At 45.3% G+C, this 20035-nt stretch overlaps 1 protein-coding gene across 1 annotated transcript in view; it reads left to right on the forward strand.

The window, feature by feature from the left end:
- The window catches only part of LOC126176652 (arylsulfatase B-like), a 180513-nt gene that overhangs the window by 79628 nt on the left and 80850 nt on the right, over positions 1 to 20035 (forward strand). Inside the window, exon 6 of the mRNA XM_049923810.1 lies at positions 16897 to 17032. Within this exon, the coding sequence (XP_049779767.1) occupies positions 16897 to 17032 (136 nt within the window). The remainder of the gene's footprint in view (positions 1 to 16896; positions 17033 to 20035) is intronic.

The following is a 20035-nucleotide window of genomic DNA, read 5'->3' on the forward strand; positions in this document are numbered from 1 at the left end:
CATTCCAAAATTTGAGAAAACTAAACAAGGAAAAAATGACTAATACAATTGGTCTGTAAAATGTACATCTTAAGAGCTGTAAGCAGTTGTTCATTTTAGCCTCTGTGCAACACATCTCTTCTACTGAAAGATTGTTGCTGTTACCAAAGCAGTAAACAACTGAGTACACAAATGAGAACACATTATTCTTCTAGTGTGAAAGAGCAGAGTTGCTATTGTAATCAGCTTGCTACTGCGTACGACTTTCGCTTCTCAGCCATCGCTAATGTAGGTGTCCGTTCATAGTAAGGCGTGCTTCTGTCCGACTTCTTAGGGAATCACGCACTCTCCGAAAACCTCGACGTTGGTCACGGATACGCTGGCAGGCACTGATAACGCGTCTATGTACCGTTTGTATACCACTAATGGGGCTTGCATACACCAGAGATTTCATCTGTCTCTGACACCAAAAAACAAGGGATTAAGTTCGAAGAAACACTCTGCACCACGTAATGGACCTCCCCAACAAATCCGTTGTCCATTAACTGTATGTGTGAAGTGCTCTCGAATATTATGGGGAAAATGGGGTCGTCCTCCATCAAGCATGAAACACGTGCCAAGCTGTTGTTGGTACAATGCCTTAAGTAGCAGGACAGGCAAGTCGTTTTGTAAGAACTGAATCTACCTTGCATCAGTCCACCTCTTTGGTGGAATATACGGTCACATTAGGTTTCCATTTGCCAGATGATAATGGAAGATAATGTCTGCCATTAGCGGTGTGGAATAATACCCTTTCACTTTACTCGTAAGTGGAAAGATAGTATTCCAATGTATAAGAATTATACGGACTTATCGAATCAGAAACTGCTTCTTCCACAATGCGCTGTGCGTAGCCAAAACTGTGAATACCGTTTACATTAGAAATGTAACGATGTTTACTGCTTGCTGTATCTATGGATAATAATAGAATTAAGTGTCCTCATACACTCCTGGAAATTGAAATAAGAACACCGTGAATTCATTGTCCCAGGAAGGGGAAACTTTATTGACACATTCCTGGGGCCAGATACATCACATGATCACACTGACAGAACCACAGGCACATAGACACAGGCAACAGAGCATGCACAATGTCGGCACTAGTACAGTGTATATCCACCTTTCGCAGGAATGCAGGCTGCTATTCTCCCATGGAGACGATCGTAGAGATACTGGATGTAGTCCTGTGGAACGGCTTGCCATGCCATTTCCCCCTGGCGCCTCAGTTGGACCAGCGTTCGTGCTGGACGTGCAGACCGCGTGAGACGACGCTTCATCCAGTCCCAAACATGCTCAATGGGGGACAGATCCGGAGATCTTGCTGGCCAGGGTAGTTGACTTACACCTTCTAGAGCACGTTGGGTGGCACGGGATACATGCGGACGTGCATTGTCCTGTTGGAACAGCAAGTTCCCTTGCCGGTCTAGGAATGGTAGAACGATGGGTTCGATGACGGTTTGGATGTACCGTGCACTATTCAGTGTCACCTCGACGATCACCAGTGGTGTACGGCCAGTGTAGGAGATCGCTCCCCACACCATGATGCCGGGTGTTGGCCCTATGTGCCTCGGTCGTATGCAGTCCTGATTGTGGCGCTCACCTGCACGGCGCCAAACACGCATACGACCATCATTGGCACCAAGGCAGAAGCGACTCTCATCGCTGAAGACGACACATCTCCATTCGTCCCTCCATTCACGCCTGTCGCGACACCACTGGAGGCGGGCTGCACGATGTTGGGGCGTGAGCGGAAGACGGCCTAACGGTGTGCGGGACCGTAGCCCAGCTTCATGGAGACGGTTGCGAATGGTCCTCGCCGATACCCCAGGAGCAACAGTGTCCCTAATTTGCTGGGAAGTGGCGGTGCGGTCCCTACGGCACTGCGTAGGATCCTACGGTCTTGGCATGCATCCGTGCGTCGCTGCGGTCCGGTCCCAGGTCGACGGGCACGTGCACCTTCCACCGACCACTGGCGACAACATCGATGTACTGTGGAGACCTCACGCCCCACGTGTTGAGCAATTCGGCGGTACGCCACCCGGCCTCCCGCATGCCCACTATACGCCCTCGCTCAAAGTCCGTCAACTGCACATACGGTTCACGTCCACGCTGTCGCGGCATGCTACCAGTGTTAAAGACTGCGATGGAGCTCCGTATGCCACGGCAAACTGGCTGACACTGACGGCGGCGGTGCACAAATGCTGCGCAGCTAGCGCCATTCGAAGGCCAACACCGCGGTTCCTGGTGTGTCCGCTGTGCCGTGCGTGTGATCATTGCTTGTACAGCCCTCTCGCAGTGTCCGGAGCAAGTATGGTGGGTCTGACACACCGGTGTCAATGTGTTCTTTTTTTCCATTTCCAGGAGTGTATGTTTACCACATTTTGTAGATAGCTCGCAAAAGTAGATGGCTCGTAGATATGCGTTTCACAGTAGTGAAAATGAACAAGTGCACATAGGTTTAAAAATATATATTCTAGCGCCCTTGTTTACTGGACATTTTTGGCTTCCTTTGATCCATACTACCACCTCTCTGATATACTTTGTTCCAACATGCTTTACGTGTGCCAGTTTCATCGCGTACAATTTTTAACTACTGTGAGCTTCAGTACAATAAGGAAAATTAAAAATGATACCTACACTAATAACACCATATACAAGACATATGATTCATTTTTCTTATGATTTGCATGGTCTTACTACTATAAACCCAGACAACTATTTCTCTTTTTTTGTTAGCCTCTTCTAGCTAAAATACAGTCCCAGTGTGGAACATAAAAATGATAGCAAATAAAGTGTCAAATGGCGAAGTTGTCTGGAACACACGTAAGGATAGGTTGAGCTAATTGGGTAGTGTTTTCAACCTCCACACAGCATGGCCCATTTCCGCGTGCTGTGTGAGAGCTGCGTCTAAAGTGCATCTCTTTCATGTCGGTGACTATATTGAGTGTGTGAATAGCATGGTATAGTATGGAGTATGAAACATTGCGCTGGCGTCAATTTCTTCCACAACCGGGATTCGAACCGACTGCCTCGAAGTTGAGCTCTGCCACACAGGTGGGCGCAAGCGCCCTCGTCTACGAGGTCTGGTGGAGGTTACAGGGTTATTCATAAGTACCTCCAGTATTCCAGAAGACGGCCACGTGAAAACTACATGACATACAAATAAATTACTTACGTCGTTGCATAGAGGAGTATAGCCGAACCGGGTAAAGCACCTATTTTGGGCTACGGGGATAATAGCTTACCCAGGATTGATTAACTTGTGGATCTGTTGAGCCGGTGAACCCGGCTGCGGTTTCTCGGAAGTTTCTCACATCCAGCTATTCCGTGCAATTAAAGGTACTCTACAATTCAAACCAGGCCAATGATGTTTATTAAACTCTTCAAAATCACACCCTAGAGCCAGAGACATAACCCCATTTTTTTTTAAATTGAGGCTTTAAGAATTTAATGCTACGTTCCATAATAACAGGTGTTCAAGGGCTCTGCTTAACATAGAGTCCTGTGAACACTGCCTCAACCAAAAGTAAATATATTAAATTCAATAATAACCGAATCAACAGAAAAGGAACCAACACGGTCCTCTCAGTTTCACGAAGCAAATACTTAACACAGATAGTTCATATGGTCCCTCATATGGTCCGTTGTAGAAATATATGTGACAAATAACACTTCATAGAGCCTTCTGCCTTTATTGTTAGCGCTTTTCAAACATAATTACCAGAGCTTACCCTTCCAAAAAACTTAATTTCGTGGTACTAAAGAAATATATTCATTATCCATTAAGAACATCACGCAATCATAAGCAGTGTATTTACTGTCAGTTCATCAGTTAGTGAACGTAATTTATGATCGCAAGGAAGGGGCTACTTGTAGAATTACAGAGCCCTGCCTCCGGCTGAGCACGTTTCATCGAAGACCAGCACTCGCCAATCCGTAGGTAGCCCTTCTCTTTCACTTATGATATGGAACCAGCGATATTCCTGTCTTTCTTGTCCGAACGGTTCAGACGGTACTAGTATTTGTCAACACAAGGGAGCTCGTCTTAACCAGAGACATAAAGCACACGCTAGCGGATTAAGAGTAGAGCCACTTCTGTCCCCGACACCCTACAAAAAAACTACTTTTCGGCCGGACGATACAGTTTGCTACAGGAGTCTCATCAACCGAATTTGTGGAAGCACACTATACGTAAACCTCTGGTCAGCACGACCTTTCTGGAGAAACCTAGGCCTATATCCAGTATAGCAATCATCTATTATAACATTTATGTACAACATACACACGTTGTGCATCTGATCTTCTATCTTAGGAGGACCGGGAGTTGTACACGTTTATATGCCACACAAACGTCGCTACGTAATACCCACTCATAACAAAATCACAAAACCTTGCCCTCATTCGTGTATACTTTAGAACATTTCACATCACAGCTTCCATTAAAGGTCAACGTGCGATTATAATTCTTGATACATTCTCTATGCTTCCTCGTAGGAACCGGTGGATAAGGAATTCGTCACGTAATTCCAAACACAACGAACATTGCATACTCCTCACTTAACGAAATAACCTCTTGCCCTCCATTTGGTGTTGTCACTAGGTGGTCTCCCATCCATTGCCCATGGCGCCTGCCACCTGTCAGGTCGATCTCGCAATCGAGTTCCAGAACTAATCGATCGATGCTCAATATCGATTAACCAACAAGTACAAATCGGCACACAGGTTGGTAAACGCCGTGCTTGTACGCACGTCCCTATTCAAAAAAAAAAAAAAAAAAAAAAAAAAAAAAAAAAAAAAAAAAAAAAACATACACTACCGGCCATTAAAATTGCTACACTACGAAGATGACGTGCTACAGATGCGAAATTAAACCGACAGGAATAAGATGCCGTGATATGCAAATGATTAGCCTTGCAGAGCATTCGCACAAGGTTGGCGCCGTTGGCGACACCTACAACGTGCTTTCATGACGAAAGTTTCCGACCGATTTCTCATACACAAACAGCAGTTGACCGGCGCTACCTGGTGAAACGTTGTCGTGATGCATCGTGTAAGGAGGATAAATGCGCACCATCACTTTTCGGGCATTTATAAAAGTCGGATTGTAGCCTATCGCGATTAGGGTATATTGTATCGAGACATTGCTGCTCGCGTTGGTCGAGATCCAATGACTGATGGCAGAATATGGAATTGGTGGGTTCAGGAGAATAATACGGAACGCCGTGACAAAACATAAGCACATACTTCATTTATCAGAAGAATGTTGTTTACCATTTTTACTATCGCAGGCTCTTTCCTCGACACGTAACAATTTTGTATGGACTCTAACGATTCGCATATTCCTACACTACTCTAGACTTTCTAACACACGAACATTTTTGTAAATGTGATTAATGTCTCTTCAAAAGTAAATGGGTGGGGTGATTTTTGCCGGCTCTTTCTCAGCCGTGACAACAATTGTTGTTGTTGTGGTCTTCAGTCCTGAGACTGGATTGATGCAGCTCTTCATGCTGCCCTATTCTGTGCAAGCTTCTTCATCTCCCAGTACTTACTACAATCCATATCCTTCTGAATCTGCTTAGCGTATTCATCTCTTGTGCTCCCTCTACGATTTTTACCCTCCACGCTACCCTCCAATGCTAAATTTGTGATCCCTTGATGCCTCAGAACATGTACATTTTATATCCTCTCTACTTCGACCATCATGAGTTATTTTGCTCCCCAAATAGCAAAACTCCTTTACTACTTTAAGTGTCTCATTTCCTAATCTAATTCGCACAGCATCACCCAACTTAATACGACTCAATTCCATTATCCACGTTTTGCTTTTGTTGATGTTCATCTTATATCCTCCTTTCAAGACACTGTACATTTCGTTCAACTGCTCTTCCAAGTCTTTTGCTGTCTCTGATAGAATTACAATGTCATCGGCGAACCTCAAAGTTTTTATTTCTTCTCCATGGATTTTAATACCTACTATTATGGAATTAGTTTCTTCTGTGTTGGGAAGCAGTTGTATTGTTTTGACGTTCCATTATCATGGCTGTGTAGTTTTACTTCAGCTAAATTATGGTGGTTTATCTGATGCCTTAATTAAAGTAGATATTATAGTCCATACACTTTTCTGACCCTCCAAATTCACTAATTTGGCTCGAAGTGTGGTGAAGGAACTTTATGTTGTTGAATAGTTACAGGACGTCTTCCTGCAAAGGTCTAGTTTTCTGCTGTTTAAAGTACAAGTGCAGGAGAGGCTGACATTCTTGCGAGCCGCATATGACAACGATGTGCCGGAGGTCGGCGGGCATGACCTCTCACGTGGGCATCCATGGCTGATGTTGAATAATAGAGCAGGGAAAGAGGTGAAATAAAGGTAATGTATTTCAGTGTGAAGAACACATGGGGCCGCCTCTGGTAAGAAGTTACCAGGTGTAGATCAGTCTAGAAAGTCATAGAAACAAAGCAAAGCGGGAATCGGGAGAGAAGCCGGTTGACGTCGCATTCTGCTGGTGGCTGCTCATGGGGCCCCGTGCCTGAGGCTCTGTCTCCCGAGAAAGTCGTCTGTTCTAGACGAGGCCCGGATCACAAGAGAGAGAAGCAGCTGTGTTCTGCTCTTCAGAAGCCTCCAGGGTCCATCCACATGACTTGCCTCCCACGAACGCTACTGGCTGAAACCGATGGCATGAATTCGCTGGCAGTACCAGCAGGTCGCCGAAGGTGTCTCATGCAGCAGCCTAGCAGCCTCCACCGTTACAGAACTGCCTTGGTTTTGAAAGGCAGGCAACTTGCGCCACCTAGGCACAGCCAAAGTTGCTCTGAGAGAAAACTGGCAAGGATTCGACTGCGGCATTTGAAATAAAATTTTTTAACGAATTTCCTAAAATACGAGGTGCATTCAAGTTCTAAGGCCTCCGATTTTTTTTTTTCTAATTAACTACTCACCCGAAATCGATGAAACTGGCGTTACTTCTCGACGTAATCGCCCTGCAGACGTACACTTTTCACAACGCTGACGCCATGATTCCATGGCAGCGGCGAAGGCTTCTTTAGGAGTCTGTTTTGACCACTGGAAAATCGCTGAGGCAATAGCAGCACGGCTGGTGAATGTGCGGCCACGGAGAGTGTCTTTCATTGCTGGAAAAAGCCAAAAGTCACTAGGAGCCAGGTCAGGTGAGTAGGGAGCATGAGGAATCACTTCAAAGTTGTTATCGCGAAGAAACTGTTGCGTAACGTTAGCTCGATGTGCGGGTGAAACAGCACACGCGCAACCCTTCCCGGACGTTTTCGTTGCAGTGCAGGAAGGAATTTGTTTCTCAAAACATTTTCGTAGGATGCACCTGTTACCGTAGTGTCCTTTGGAACGCAATGGGTAAGGATTACGCCCTCGCTGTCCCAGAACATGGACACCATCATTTTTTCCGCACTGGCGGTTACCCGACATTTTTTTGGTGGCGGTGAATCTGTGTGCTTCCATTGAGCTGACTTGCGCTTTGTTTCTCGATTGAAAAATGGCATCCACGTCTCATCCATTGTCACAACCGACGAAAAGAAAGTCCCATTCATGCTGTCGTTGCGCGTCAACATTGCTTGGCACCATGCCACATGGGCAACCATGTGGTCGTCCGTCAGTATTCGTGGCACCCACCTGGATGACACTTTTCGCATTTTCAGGTTGTCATGCTGGATTGTGTGCACAGAACCCACAGAAATGCTAACTGTGGAGGCGATCTGTTCAACAGTCATTCCGTGATCCCCCAAAACAGTTCTCTCCACTTTCCCGATCATGTCGTCAGACCGGCTTGTGCGAGCCCGAGGTTGTTTCGGTTTGTTGTCACACGATGTTCTGCCTTCATTAAACTGTCGCACCCATGAACGCACTTTCGACACATCCATAACTCAATCACCACATGTTTCCTTCAACTGTCGATGAATTTCAATTGGTTTCACATCACGCAAATTCAGAAAACGAATGATAGCACGCTGTTCAAGTAAGGAAAACGTCGCCATGTATGTAAAACAGTTCTCATTCTCGCCGCTGGCGGTAAAATTCCATCTGCCGTACAGTGCTGCCATCTCTGGGACGTATTGACAATGAACGCGGCCTCATTTTAAAACAATGCGCATGTTTCTATCTCTTTCCAGTCCGGAGAAAAAAAAAATCGGAGGCCTTAGAACTTGAATGCACCTCGTACACTACTGGCCATTAAAATTGCTACACCACGAAGATGACGTGCTACAGACACGAAATTTAACCGACAGTAAAAAGATGCTCTGATATGGAAATGATTAGTTTTTCAGAGCATTCGCACAAGGTTGGCGCTGGTGGCGTCACCTACAAAGTGCCGACATGAGGAAAGTTTCCAACCGATTTCTCATACAGAAACAGCACTTGACCGGCGTTACCTGGTGAAACGTCGCTGTAATAATGATGATGAGCGTATGGCATTGGTGGCCGGGAGTCCCCTCGCGGGGCGGTTCAGCCGCCGTTCCACAAGTTCTTTAACGCACGCCACTACGGCGACTTGCGAGTAAATGAGTACGAAATGATGATGAAAGACACACAACACCCAGTCATCTCGAGGCAAAGAAAATCCATGACCCCGCCGAGAATCGAACCCGGGACCCCGTGGTCGGGAAGCGAGAACGCTACCGCAAGACCACGAGCGGCGGACAACGTTGTTGTGATGCCTCATGTAAGGAGGAGAAATGCGTACCATCACGTTTCCGACTTCCTTCAGATTGTAGCCTATCACGATTGCTGTTTATCGTATCGCGACATTGCCGCTCGCGTTGCTCGAGATCCAATGACTGTGAGCAGAATATGGAATCGGTAGGTTCAGGAGGGTAATACGGAACGCCGTGCTGCATCCCAACGGCCTCGAGATGACAGGCATCTTATCTGCATGGCTGTAACGGATCGTGAAGCCACGTCTCGATTCCTGAGTCAACAGATGTGGACGTTTGCAATACAACAACCATCTGCACGAACAGTTCGACGACGTTTGCAGCATCGTGGACTATCAGCGCGGAGACCATGGCGGCGGTTGTCCCTGACGCTGCATCACAGACTGGAGCGCCTGCGATGGTGTACTCAACGACGAACCTGGGTGCAAGAATGGCTAAACGTCATTTTTTCGGACGAATCCAGGTTCTGTTTACAGCATCAAGATGATCGCATCCGTGTTTGGCGACATCGCGGTGAACGCACATTGGAAGCGTGTAATTGTCATCGCCACACTGGCGTATCACCCAGCGTGATGGAATGGGGTGCCATTGGTTACACGTCTCGGTCACCTCGCATTGACGGCACTTTGAACAGTGGACGTTACATACAGATGTGTTACGACCCGTAGCTATACCCTCCATTCGATCTCTGCAAAACCCTACATTTCAGCAGGATAATGCACGACCGCATGTTGCAGGTCCTGTACGGGCCTTTCTGGATACATAAAATGTTCGTCTGCTGCCTTGGCCAGCACATTCTCCAGATCTCTCACCAACTGAAAACGTCTGGTCAATGGTGGCCGAGCAACTGGCTCGTCACAGTACACCAGTGACTACTCTTGATGAACTGTGGTATCGAGTTGAAGTTGCATGGGCAGCTGTAGCTGTACACGCTGTGCAAGCTCTGTTTGACTCAATGCTCAGTCGTATCAAGGCCATTATTATGGTCAGAGGTGGTTGTTCTAGGTACTGATTTCTCAGGATCTATGCATCCAAATTGCGTGAAAATATAATCATATGTCAGTGCTAGTATAATACATTTGTCCAATGAATCCCCTTTTATCATTTGCATTTCTTCTTGGTGTAGCAATTTTAATGGCCAATAGTGTATTCCTTCTGTGGCTGCTGACCGGTTCACTACTGACAATTATTTTCTCTTAAAAGAAAACGAAATTCTTCCTTAATAATGGGAAGATTACAAGCAAATCGTAAATTAAGTGCCTGTAATGTACCATTCTAGAACCCTTAATAATCCTTAGGAAACTAAATAAATACGAATGAACTACCTTTTTTCTAGTTACCGCTCTCTGTTGTAAATACTATGTCACAAGTAGATATAAACGATACGCTTCCGCTCATCCGATATCGTATTCCGGCGTCGGCCACAGAGTTCCAGACTTCTCGCGTGCACGCCAAGTCACGACCTGTCACTCGGTTTCACTCGGTCCTTCTCGGGACTATCCGGAAGAGCGCGACATTTCGTTTAGCACTGGGAAGCAGCATTTTGAGGTCGGCACAACTCTCTGAGTCCGACAGAATGCTGGCATCAGCACTGTTTACCATTCTCTATTTGTTCGTGGTATGAAGGCCGGTCACAGTTCCAGTGACTGTAAAAATGAGGGAGTCTAGCTTTCTATCGTCGCAATCCTTTAAAATGAATCACAGAGAGAGCGATAAGAACTCTCATTTCGCATAAGCGATAGGTACTTCTTATTTGCTACGAAACGTCATTATAGTACCATGCAGAAATAATTTAAGCTTTTAGATGACAAAAGGATGGGGAAAAAATTACAACGTTCGACAGACGGGAGTCATTGTGCTGTTTATCAAGAAACACTTTGTGCTAAATTTGCAGGCATGAAGCACTTGAAGACATTGGTGGTACGGATAGTAACATTACTGGAGTCTTCCCCATTGTTCCATTTTCAATTGCTACAATTTTCAATGTAAATCAACAAAGAGTACGTAGACTTGAGATATTACTGCAGAGTACGTTTAAGTCAAGGGATATGCCTGGAACGATTTTTAGATTTAAATCCCACTATGCTTGTATACAAGAAGGGAAGAAGAGTCTAGGAATGAAAATTAAAACACCCAGAATGCACTGCAAACTTCGTAATTTAAGTGGACGTGACTACATGCTGCCCGCAGTAAGACATTGCAAAGTAACTTATTTATGATTTGATGGTGATGCATTTAAATAGCAAAATCGCGTTGTAGAACGGACACATTCTGACAAAGACAATGCAGTTCCTTAAGCTCGCTGGCGGTAAAGAAATCGCGATGTTTGAAGAATTCATTGTGGCCCCACAACAATTAGAACGATAGTTTTATAAAGATTTTGACGACACTGTCAATCTTACGTCTGTTTTTGAGCTGTTGTCGAGACCGTTTTGCACTTTTATGTCGGAAGCTGCTCTGAGCATGTGTTGATGTAATTGACTGACCTGCAAGGTAATTCTAGTTTTAATTAGAAATCTTTTTGCGTCAAAACTGTCGAGGATGTCTCCATTGCTTCTCTCACGTAGATTTTCCATGTCTCCATAAAGAGATTGCAAAAGTGCTACAAAATTTTGATCTAAATATGTGTGAAAGAGAATTTTTTACTATTGAACTAAATACTTCACGATTATATGGTAACTTGAATGCTAAAGTCTGTGAAATTATCTGTGTCTGCCTATATGCCGATACTTTGTACCAGATAAAAATTATATTTGTCTTCACAGTACCAAAAATATTTAATTAATAGTGAAAAAATGTTATGTTTGCGAGCAGTGTAGTTGTGAAATGTGAAATATAAAACAAAGTCATATGCAGTACGGCTGTATTCCTCTCTTCTCCCTCCTGTCGCTCAGACAACGAGGCGTGGTGGTGAGGGAAATGTGAAGCGAGGTTGAGCGCTTTGGCACTCGGGCCCGGGCATGGCTAGCGAGCCAAAACCTTGCCACCCCTGTTGTATTATGGAGTGTAGCTTTCTTTCCGACTACTTGGCGTGCTGCTGTCGCAGTGTATAAAAAAATGATCAGCAGTGTCGTGACCATATGAGTTACACATTGCTAACACCCTTCAGATCAAAAAATATCATCAAGTGTTTGTTAATTAGAAGATTAATCATCAGATTTCAACGTTATCACTCAATATTAACCCGAAATAAGAGAGCTATCTTGAAACATACTAGTTATGTTCTGTAACATTTATTAAAAGCACTATTGCCTTGTAATCCCCAGTTTACGTTAAGATATATCATTAAATGTACATTCAGGTAAACAAACTGGACTAATACAATAAAAATCATTACGTCAGAATCACATGAATGTAAACCATTAGTTGGTTTATTAGAGTTAAATCCTCAATAGACGCTGATGGCTTGTGGACAGTCCAGCACTTAGTCCCATTGTTAAGGTGCGGTTCCTATCATGCAGGTGGAGTGTTTTGCAGATGACGCTGCCTACTGCCTCATCGGAAAGCGGGGGGGTCGATTCGTAAGGATGGTATTACACTATCATATTTCTGTGTCAAAGAAATTTGATAGTGTAATAAAGAACTATGTCAAATCTCGCCTTTCGTTAAAAAAAGATCAGATCTAGGGCTTCGTCGTAGATTTGATAACAAAAGTAGTTCGTCTGCTGTTCTATGCAATGTGAATTGTAACTACTTGGAGTGCTGGCATCGCTACAGTTATTTGACGTGTGAAGTGTATTTGTAAACAGGATTGCGAAGTTCATTTAGTGTGTTCCTTCGACTCTTTCTGACAATCTTGCGTTGACTCGGGTGGGGGGTGAGCAAGAGGCACAACGCACGCTAGCAATCGTGTGCTGATCTGGTGTTGCTTTATTCTGCAGACGACTTCAAATCCACAATCACAGCTACAGCCATTCACCTCTTCAGCTGAAAACATTCATGCAGCTTCTCAGCTAGCAGGAATAGAGGAGAAGGAAATATTCTTTAAAAAAAGTTCTTAGCTCTCCATTATACTTTATCTATTTTAGAACTCTCTTTCGTACTTTCCATTAAGTTTGTAGTTGTTGGAACAATAATTATATTAATTAAATTATTAGAAATTAAAATACGAGGGTAATCCCAAAAGTAAGGTCTCCTATTTTTATATAGGTTTGTGTGGCAGTAGGTCACACTGTTATGAAGAGAGCTTCACGCGCTGTGTGTAAACATGCGCACGCCGCACTGAGGCCCTCAGTCTTGGCTTGGCAGCCGTTGAGAATGGAGCTCCCGTTGGATGTAAACACCAAGTCCGAATTCCACGCAGTTATCAGTTTTTGAACGCAAAGGTTCACTACTCCGATTCAAATCCATCGCTAATTGGCGGAAGTGTATGGTGAGACGTGAATGGATGTCAAAAATGTTCGTAAAAGGTGTAGAGAGATGGCAACTGGTCAGACCGAAATTCACGACGAACAAAGGAGCGGGAGACCGTCAATTTCTGAGGAGACAGTGTTGAAGGATGAGCAAAGCATGCGTGAAGATCGGCGGATCACCCTGGATGATCTCTGCACGTCGGTCCCTGAGGTTTCCCGAAGCACCGCCCACAGAATTTTAACGGAAACATTGAACTACCGGAAGGTGTGCGCAAGATGGGTGACACGCATGCTGACTGAGGACCACATGCGACAAGGAGTTGATGCTTCCCGCGCATTTCTTCACCACGTTCCAGCCGAAAAGGACAACTTTCTGGACTCAATCGTCACGGGTGACGAAACCTGGGCATGCCACTTTACACCTGAGACCAAGCAACCATCAGGCCAGTGGAGGTTTACTTCTTCACCAAAGCCGCGGAAATTCAAACAGTCTGCCAGTAAAGTAATGACAACCGTTTTTTGGGATCGGAAAGGGGTATTGTTGGTCGACTTTATGCCCACTGGGACCACAATTAACGCTGACAGGTACTGTGAGACTCTGAAAAAACTCAAAGGGGCAATTCAGAAACGGAGAAGAGGAATGTTGAGCAAGGCGAAGCTTGCCCACACATCGCTCTGCAAACTGTTGCTCTCCTGCAACAGTTTCAGTGGAACATAATCACCCACCCACCCTTTAGTCCCGACTTGGCGCCCAGTGGCTATCACCTGTTCCCTAAGTTAAAAGAACATTTGGCCGGAAAGCGATTCAGCTCCGACGTCGAGGTGAAAGAAGAGGTTCATAACAGCATGGCGGCGAGCTGGTATAACATGGGCATACAAAAACTGCCACAGCGTCTACAAAAATGCATCGACAGAAATAGTGATTATGTAAAAAAGTAGGTAAATGTTCAAGCTGTAAACTGATATAAACCATTGTAGACATAAACAGGTCTATGTACTTATAAAAAGATAAGAGGCCTTACTTTTGGGATTATCCTCGCAGTTCTTGTGGCCCGTATTGTCGAGACTGCACTTTTATTTACCTTCAGATATTCCTCCTTCATGTCTCTATAAATCACTACTGGACTCGCATTCGGGAGGACGACGGTTCAATCCCGCATCCGGCCATCCTGATTTAGGTTTTCCGTGATTTCCCTAAATCACTTCAGGCAAATGCCGGGATGGTTCCTCTGAAAGGGCACGGCCGACTTACTTCCCAATCCTTCCTTAATCCGATGAGACCGATGACCACGCTGTCTGGTCTCCTTCCCCAAACCAACCAAACAACCTATAAATCACTACACACGTTTCTTGAATTATTTTGGTTAATGTGCTCTGTGATATTGGAGTGCTGTATTGTAAGCTACAATAACTCTCTCCTGTAGCAATAAACGGCATTCTTATGTTGAGCCCGTCTTGTGGACATTTCTGTCCCTCAGTTTCAGTCGCTTATCAACGTATTTGTACACCGCAGTAGCGTTATTACTTACTTAGAGGACCGTCACATTGTTGATCACACAACTAGGGTTACACTTCTTGTTTCACATTCTGATTTCTTAGCCTTTAGGTTGTTCTACTCAAGGACCCTCGCTCACTGATGGGCGATGGACGTTCCTTGCAGGTTGTATAATGTGCAATACTATTACTCTCTGGTTAAGGTCTAAATGGAAGCGAATTATCAATGACATTCCTTGACATGCTGCTGAAATGCGTAATTCTGTACTGTGAGTACTCTATGAGGCCATGTTCGCTTATGATTTTGTTCGTATTGTCATAAGAGATAGAGTAAAGGTGAGCTGAAGGTGAGGTAATATTATTAATTTAGTGTGGCTCAACAATCTGGTGTGTGTATTTCAATAGGAAGTACTTTAGTGACCTACGCATGTGTCACTAAGCCACCCCCGTGGCCTTACTGTCAAAGGAGGATGCATAGTTCAACGTGGGGTTCGAAGTTCCGGTAGTTCATGCCGAATCTTTACAATGGTGACAGCCAATTGTGCGTACACGATACTTTGTAGGGGGCCTGGCTCTTGGGGTATGGAGATCTTTTAATATTTCGGAAAAGATCCATAAAAGTGTTACTGTTGCGACGCTGTTAAAAACCTGCATAATAGCGACTTTGACATCATTTTCTCCTAAGAAACACTCGACTACACCATATTTATTTTTCCTCTCCCTGGGGCTCCCCCCCCCCCCAAAAAAAAATCTCTCCTGGGTTTTGATGCCCTTGTTCAGAGGTGAATCCTAGACTAAAGCCAGACTGAAAATTTCGTGGTCGAATAGGGAGGGATTCGATCCCACGATCCTTCTGTTTCCCCTCATGCTACACTCCTGGAAATTGAAATAAGAACACCGTGAATTCATTGTCCCAGGAAGGGGAAACTTTATTCACGCATTCCTGGGGTCAGATACATCACATGATCACACTGACAGAACCACAGGCACATAGACACAGGCAACAGAGCATGCACAATGTCGGCACTAGTACAGTGTATATCCACCTTTCGCAGCAATGCAGGCTGCTATTCTCCCATGGAGACGATCGTAGAGATGCTGGATGTAGTCCTGTGGAACGGCTTGCCATGCCATTTCCACCTGGCGCCTCATTTGGACCAGCGTTCGTGCTGGACGTGCAGACCGCGTGAGACGACGCTTCATCCAGGCCCAAACATGCTCAATGGGGGACAGATCCGGAGATCTTGCTGGCCAGGGTAGTTGACTTACACCTTCTAGAGCACGTTGGGTGGCACGGGATACATGCGGACGTGCATTGTCCTGTTGGAACAGCAAGTTCCCTTGCCGGTCTAGGAATGGTAGAACGATGGGTTCGATGACGGTTTGGATGTACCATGCACTATTCAGTGTCCCCTCGACGATCACCAGTGGTGTACGGCCAGTGTAGGAGATCGCTCCCCACACCATGATGCCGGGTGTTGGCCCTGTGTGCCTCGGTCGTATGCAGTCGTGATTGTGGCGCTCACCTGCACGGCGCCAAACACGCATACGACCATCATTGGCACCAAGGCAGAAGCGACTCTCATCGCTGAAGACGACACGTCTGCATTCGTCCCTCCGTTCACGCCTGTCGCGACACCACTGGAGGCGGGCTGCACGATGTTGGGGCGTGAGCGGAAGACGGCCTAACGGTGTGCGGGACCGTAGCCCAGCTTCATGGAGACGGTTGCGAATGGTCCTCGCCGATACCCCAGGAGCAACAGTGTCCCTAATTCGCTGGGAAGTTGCGGTGCGGTCCCCTAAGGCACCGCGTAGGATCCTACGGTCTTGGCGTGCATCCGTGCGTCGCTGCGGTCCGGTCCCAGGTCGACGGGCACGTGCACCTTCCGCCGACCACTGGCGACAACATCGATGTACTGTGGAGACCTCACGCCCCACGTGTTGAGCAAGTCGGCGGTACGTCCACCCGGCCTCCCGCATGCCCACTATACGCCCTCGCTCAAAGTCCGTCAACTGCACATACGGTTCACGTCCACGCTGTCGCGGCATGCTACCAGTGTTAAAGACTGCGATGGAGCTCCGTATGCCACGGCAAACTGGCTGACACTGACGGCGGCGGTGCACAAATGCTGCGCAGCTAGCGCCATTCGACGGCCAACACCGCGGTGCCTGGTGTGTCCGCTGTGCCGTGCGTGTGATCATTGCTTGTACAGCCCTCTCGCAGTGTCCGAAGCAAGTATGGTGGGTCTGACACTCCGGTGTCAATGTGTTCTTTTTTCCATTTCCAGGAGTGTATTTACTACCGGGCCAGATAAAAGCTGTAGTCATCAGTACATGTGGTCCTTTCCAGTTGAAAGCGACGCTGTGGGAAGGCGGTGTGCGTTCCCCGGCCCTGGTGTGGAGCCCGCTGCTGCAGAACACGCCCAGAGTGTCCCACCAGCTGATGCACGTCACCGACTGGCTGCCCACGTTCTACGCTGCTGCAGGTGGGTACCGCTCTGCGGCAGAAGCATACCAACACGGACATCGCACATAAAACAGAGCTCAACGCTGAGATAACGTAAGTACCGTTGTGGTTTGCTTCAGTAAAATGCACATTGGGCAGTTCAGTGTATCTGTTTTACGACAGGTACCCATTGGACGCTCTCCACTTTACTCTGTCATGTGCTACTTCCTTAATCTTCTGCACACTACTTCCGCTTTTAACCCTCCGTTGATCGCGCGGATGACACTCGTCATGCACATGACTTTCCCGCTCAATTTTGTCTGACAGGGCTGGATTGAGTTCGCGACAGTTTCTCCCCGGAATTTACGGGAGTTAGGTGACTTGCGTGAGCAGATGTGGCGCCAACTGCCCCCAGTGACCTGCCAAAGCGTCTTTCCTTCCATGACACGGTGCGTTGCCGCTCTTGTCAGTGCCAAAGGTAGACATAGCGGCTACTAGGTATGTTGTCATAATGTTCTGCCTGATCAGTGTTCATCCGATTTGTTTCATTGGCTAGAGTAAATATGTTATATGTAGAGATTGTTACTGCTCACGATCCTTACGTCTCACCTGAATAATGATTCAGTTTGTCCACGTAGTTCGTTAGATTTATTTTTGGGGTGAGAAAAATCACACTAGGCGCTTTGTATTGGGTCCCATACTTCGTATATCTTTTCGTACAGTGACCATGTGTTACGTGTAGTACCACCTCAGGCATAACAAAACTTTAGGGTGTATAAAAATGGAGGAACCATAGTGCAGGTGCCCTGCGTTCTGCCCACGCTTAAAGCAGTTTTAAGAGGATGATGAATGTGAAGGCTGCTGCTGCTGGCGTTTTTCATCCCACAAGGTCATAATATCGAACAGTTACTAAGGAAATTTTTCATTGCCTTGTAGAAGGTTTTATTGAGAGGGATTTTTGACTTCTTTGCTAAAAGGTAACCTCACACAGGAATAAAAGTTACACAGTATTTGAAACGCCTGCGCTAGCAGCACAGAGCAGATTCGGTTGTGGAAAGGGGCCAAAATAAGTTGCTGTCAGTTTCAGTTAACATACAAACTGTATTCATGAGCACCCAATATTACAACAAGGATGCAAAACACTTAAAACTTTAATCGACCTCCTTTGATTAACTATAGATCGGCTGAAGGGCACACTCAAAATCCAAGACACAAGACCTAAGTAAGAAACTGTAATACAAGTTCCTTCTGTAGGTTTCGCCCAAGAATATTTTCTAAATATTTGATCTAAACAGGCTGAAGGCATGAACAATTTAATTTTAATGAAACTTGGCAATAAGAAGAGTATGAATCAAACGGCAGACAGCCTTACCTTAAAAAAAAAAAACCTTAACAATCTTATGTCTTCAGAGCAAGACAAGAATATTAATTTAAGATGCATTAAAACTCGGCTGAAGGCCGCATACTATACAATAAGAAGAGTTTCAATCAAAAAGCAGAAGGCCTATGTTAAAACAAAAGTATAACAATCTTAAGCCTTAAGGACAAGACAAGGACATTAATGTAAGAGATTTTAAAACTCGGCTGTACGCCACACATCAACCAAATAATTTAAGTCCCAACAGGGAAATTACTTCATAACATACAAGGAACGGCACTCAGAAGTTTCCAAGGGTTGGCCTGGGACTGTAATACTAACGCCCATTTAGGTGAGACAGGCGGCCTGACCAACGACTTCTTAATCTGGAGGCAACCCAACCGACAGACCGCCGACCGACCAATCAACCAAATCAGTTGCGCTCGACGCAACCAGCAAAACCACCACAACGACACGAACAATATCGACGCCCACAAAGGCCAACAGCACCTCAGATGTCGAACTACACGCCGCGCTGTACAGCACCAACACGACGATGAGAATACACCGCCGAAAATTACGTCAACGACCAGGGCAGATAACCGGAACGTCAACGGCCACAGGGCAGAAGATACCGCTGGTCAACTTCAATAACAGAGAATAAATTAAATTTAGTTTAACTCCACAGAAAGACGGCTGGAATCTTAGCCGACTTAAATACAAACTCGTCGTTGCTCGTGGGTATGTCCCAAAGAGACAAGCAGGATCAAATGCAGAAATGCAAACAGTTGAGCCTCGATAGTAAGTTAAGGGGCTCCGGAAAGGCTCAAAATCATGAAAAGTTCAATTTTTACTTTTTTGCGTTTTCTGAATCTGCAGACTATTACCTTTTAATAGATATATAATTTATTCAATCCCGAAGACTACAACTATTTTTAATTTTTTTTTTTGAAATGTGTTCTACATGGGCGTGGCCCACTGTGGCGCTGTTAAACTGCTGTCAAAAGGTGTTATTATTAACGTCCGTGTTCATCAGGTACATTTTAGTGATGTGAGATAAAGTATGTGTTGTGGCTAACCTGTGATGGTTCAATATATATCGCTGGTGTGATTGTCGATTGTTTCATGTTTATTTACTCTGTCGTTATCTCGAAAATATTCGTAATTAATTCTGTTTCTTGAGTCTCTGTTTTGTTGAAGTATAATAATGAGTAAAAGTAAAGTTATTAGAAATCCTCTGAAGCCTTTTAAGAAAAGGAGAAATGTTGGAAAGCCAAAGGTATGTGTTATTACTGTAAATAATAACATTCTAACATGGTACGAGCGATGCTTGCTTTAGACAAGGAACGCCTTCGGGCTGCAGACAGGGCTGTAAAGAGTCTAGAAATACAAGCAAGAGTAAACAGGAGGAGGATTAAGAGGAAGCTGGAGGAGGAGTTTGCAGAGGATGAAGATAATCCATCCTATGGACCTGGAATGCACTAAAAAGTTAATCCAATCTTTGTCGCTCGATTCCCAAAACTTTTATTTTCTCATACTAATTACATGTTTTCTAAGGATCTTCCAAACATATTTGTTTCAAACTTTCAGTAAATGTTACACAGTACCTTCTGCATAATTTAACACAGCCTTTTTCCGAAAAACTGTATATTTTTGAATATATAAATAAAAAATTGCAAAAAAATG

The sequence above is a fragment of the Schistocerca cancellata genome, chromosome 3 (assembly GCF_023864275.1).
Source record: "Schistocerca cancellata isolate TAMUIC-IGC-003103 chromosome 3, iqSchCanc2.1, whole genome shotgun sequence".
NCBI classification, from domain to species: domain Eukaryota; kingdom Metazoa; phylum Arthropoda; class Insecta; order Orthoptera; family Acrididae; genus Schistocerca; species Schistocerca cancellata.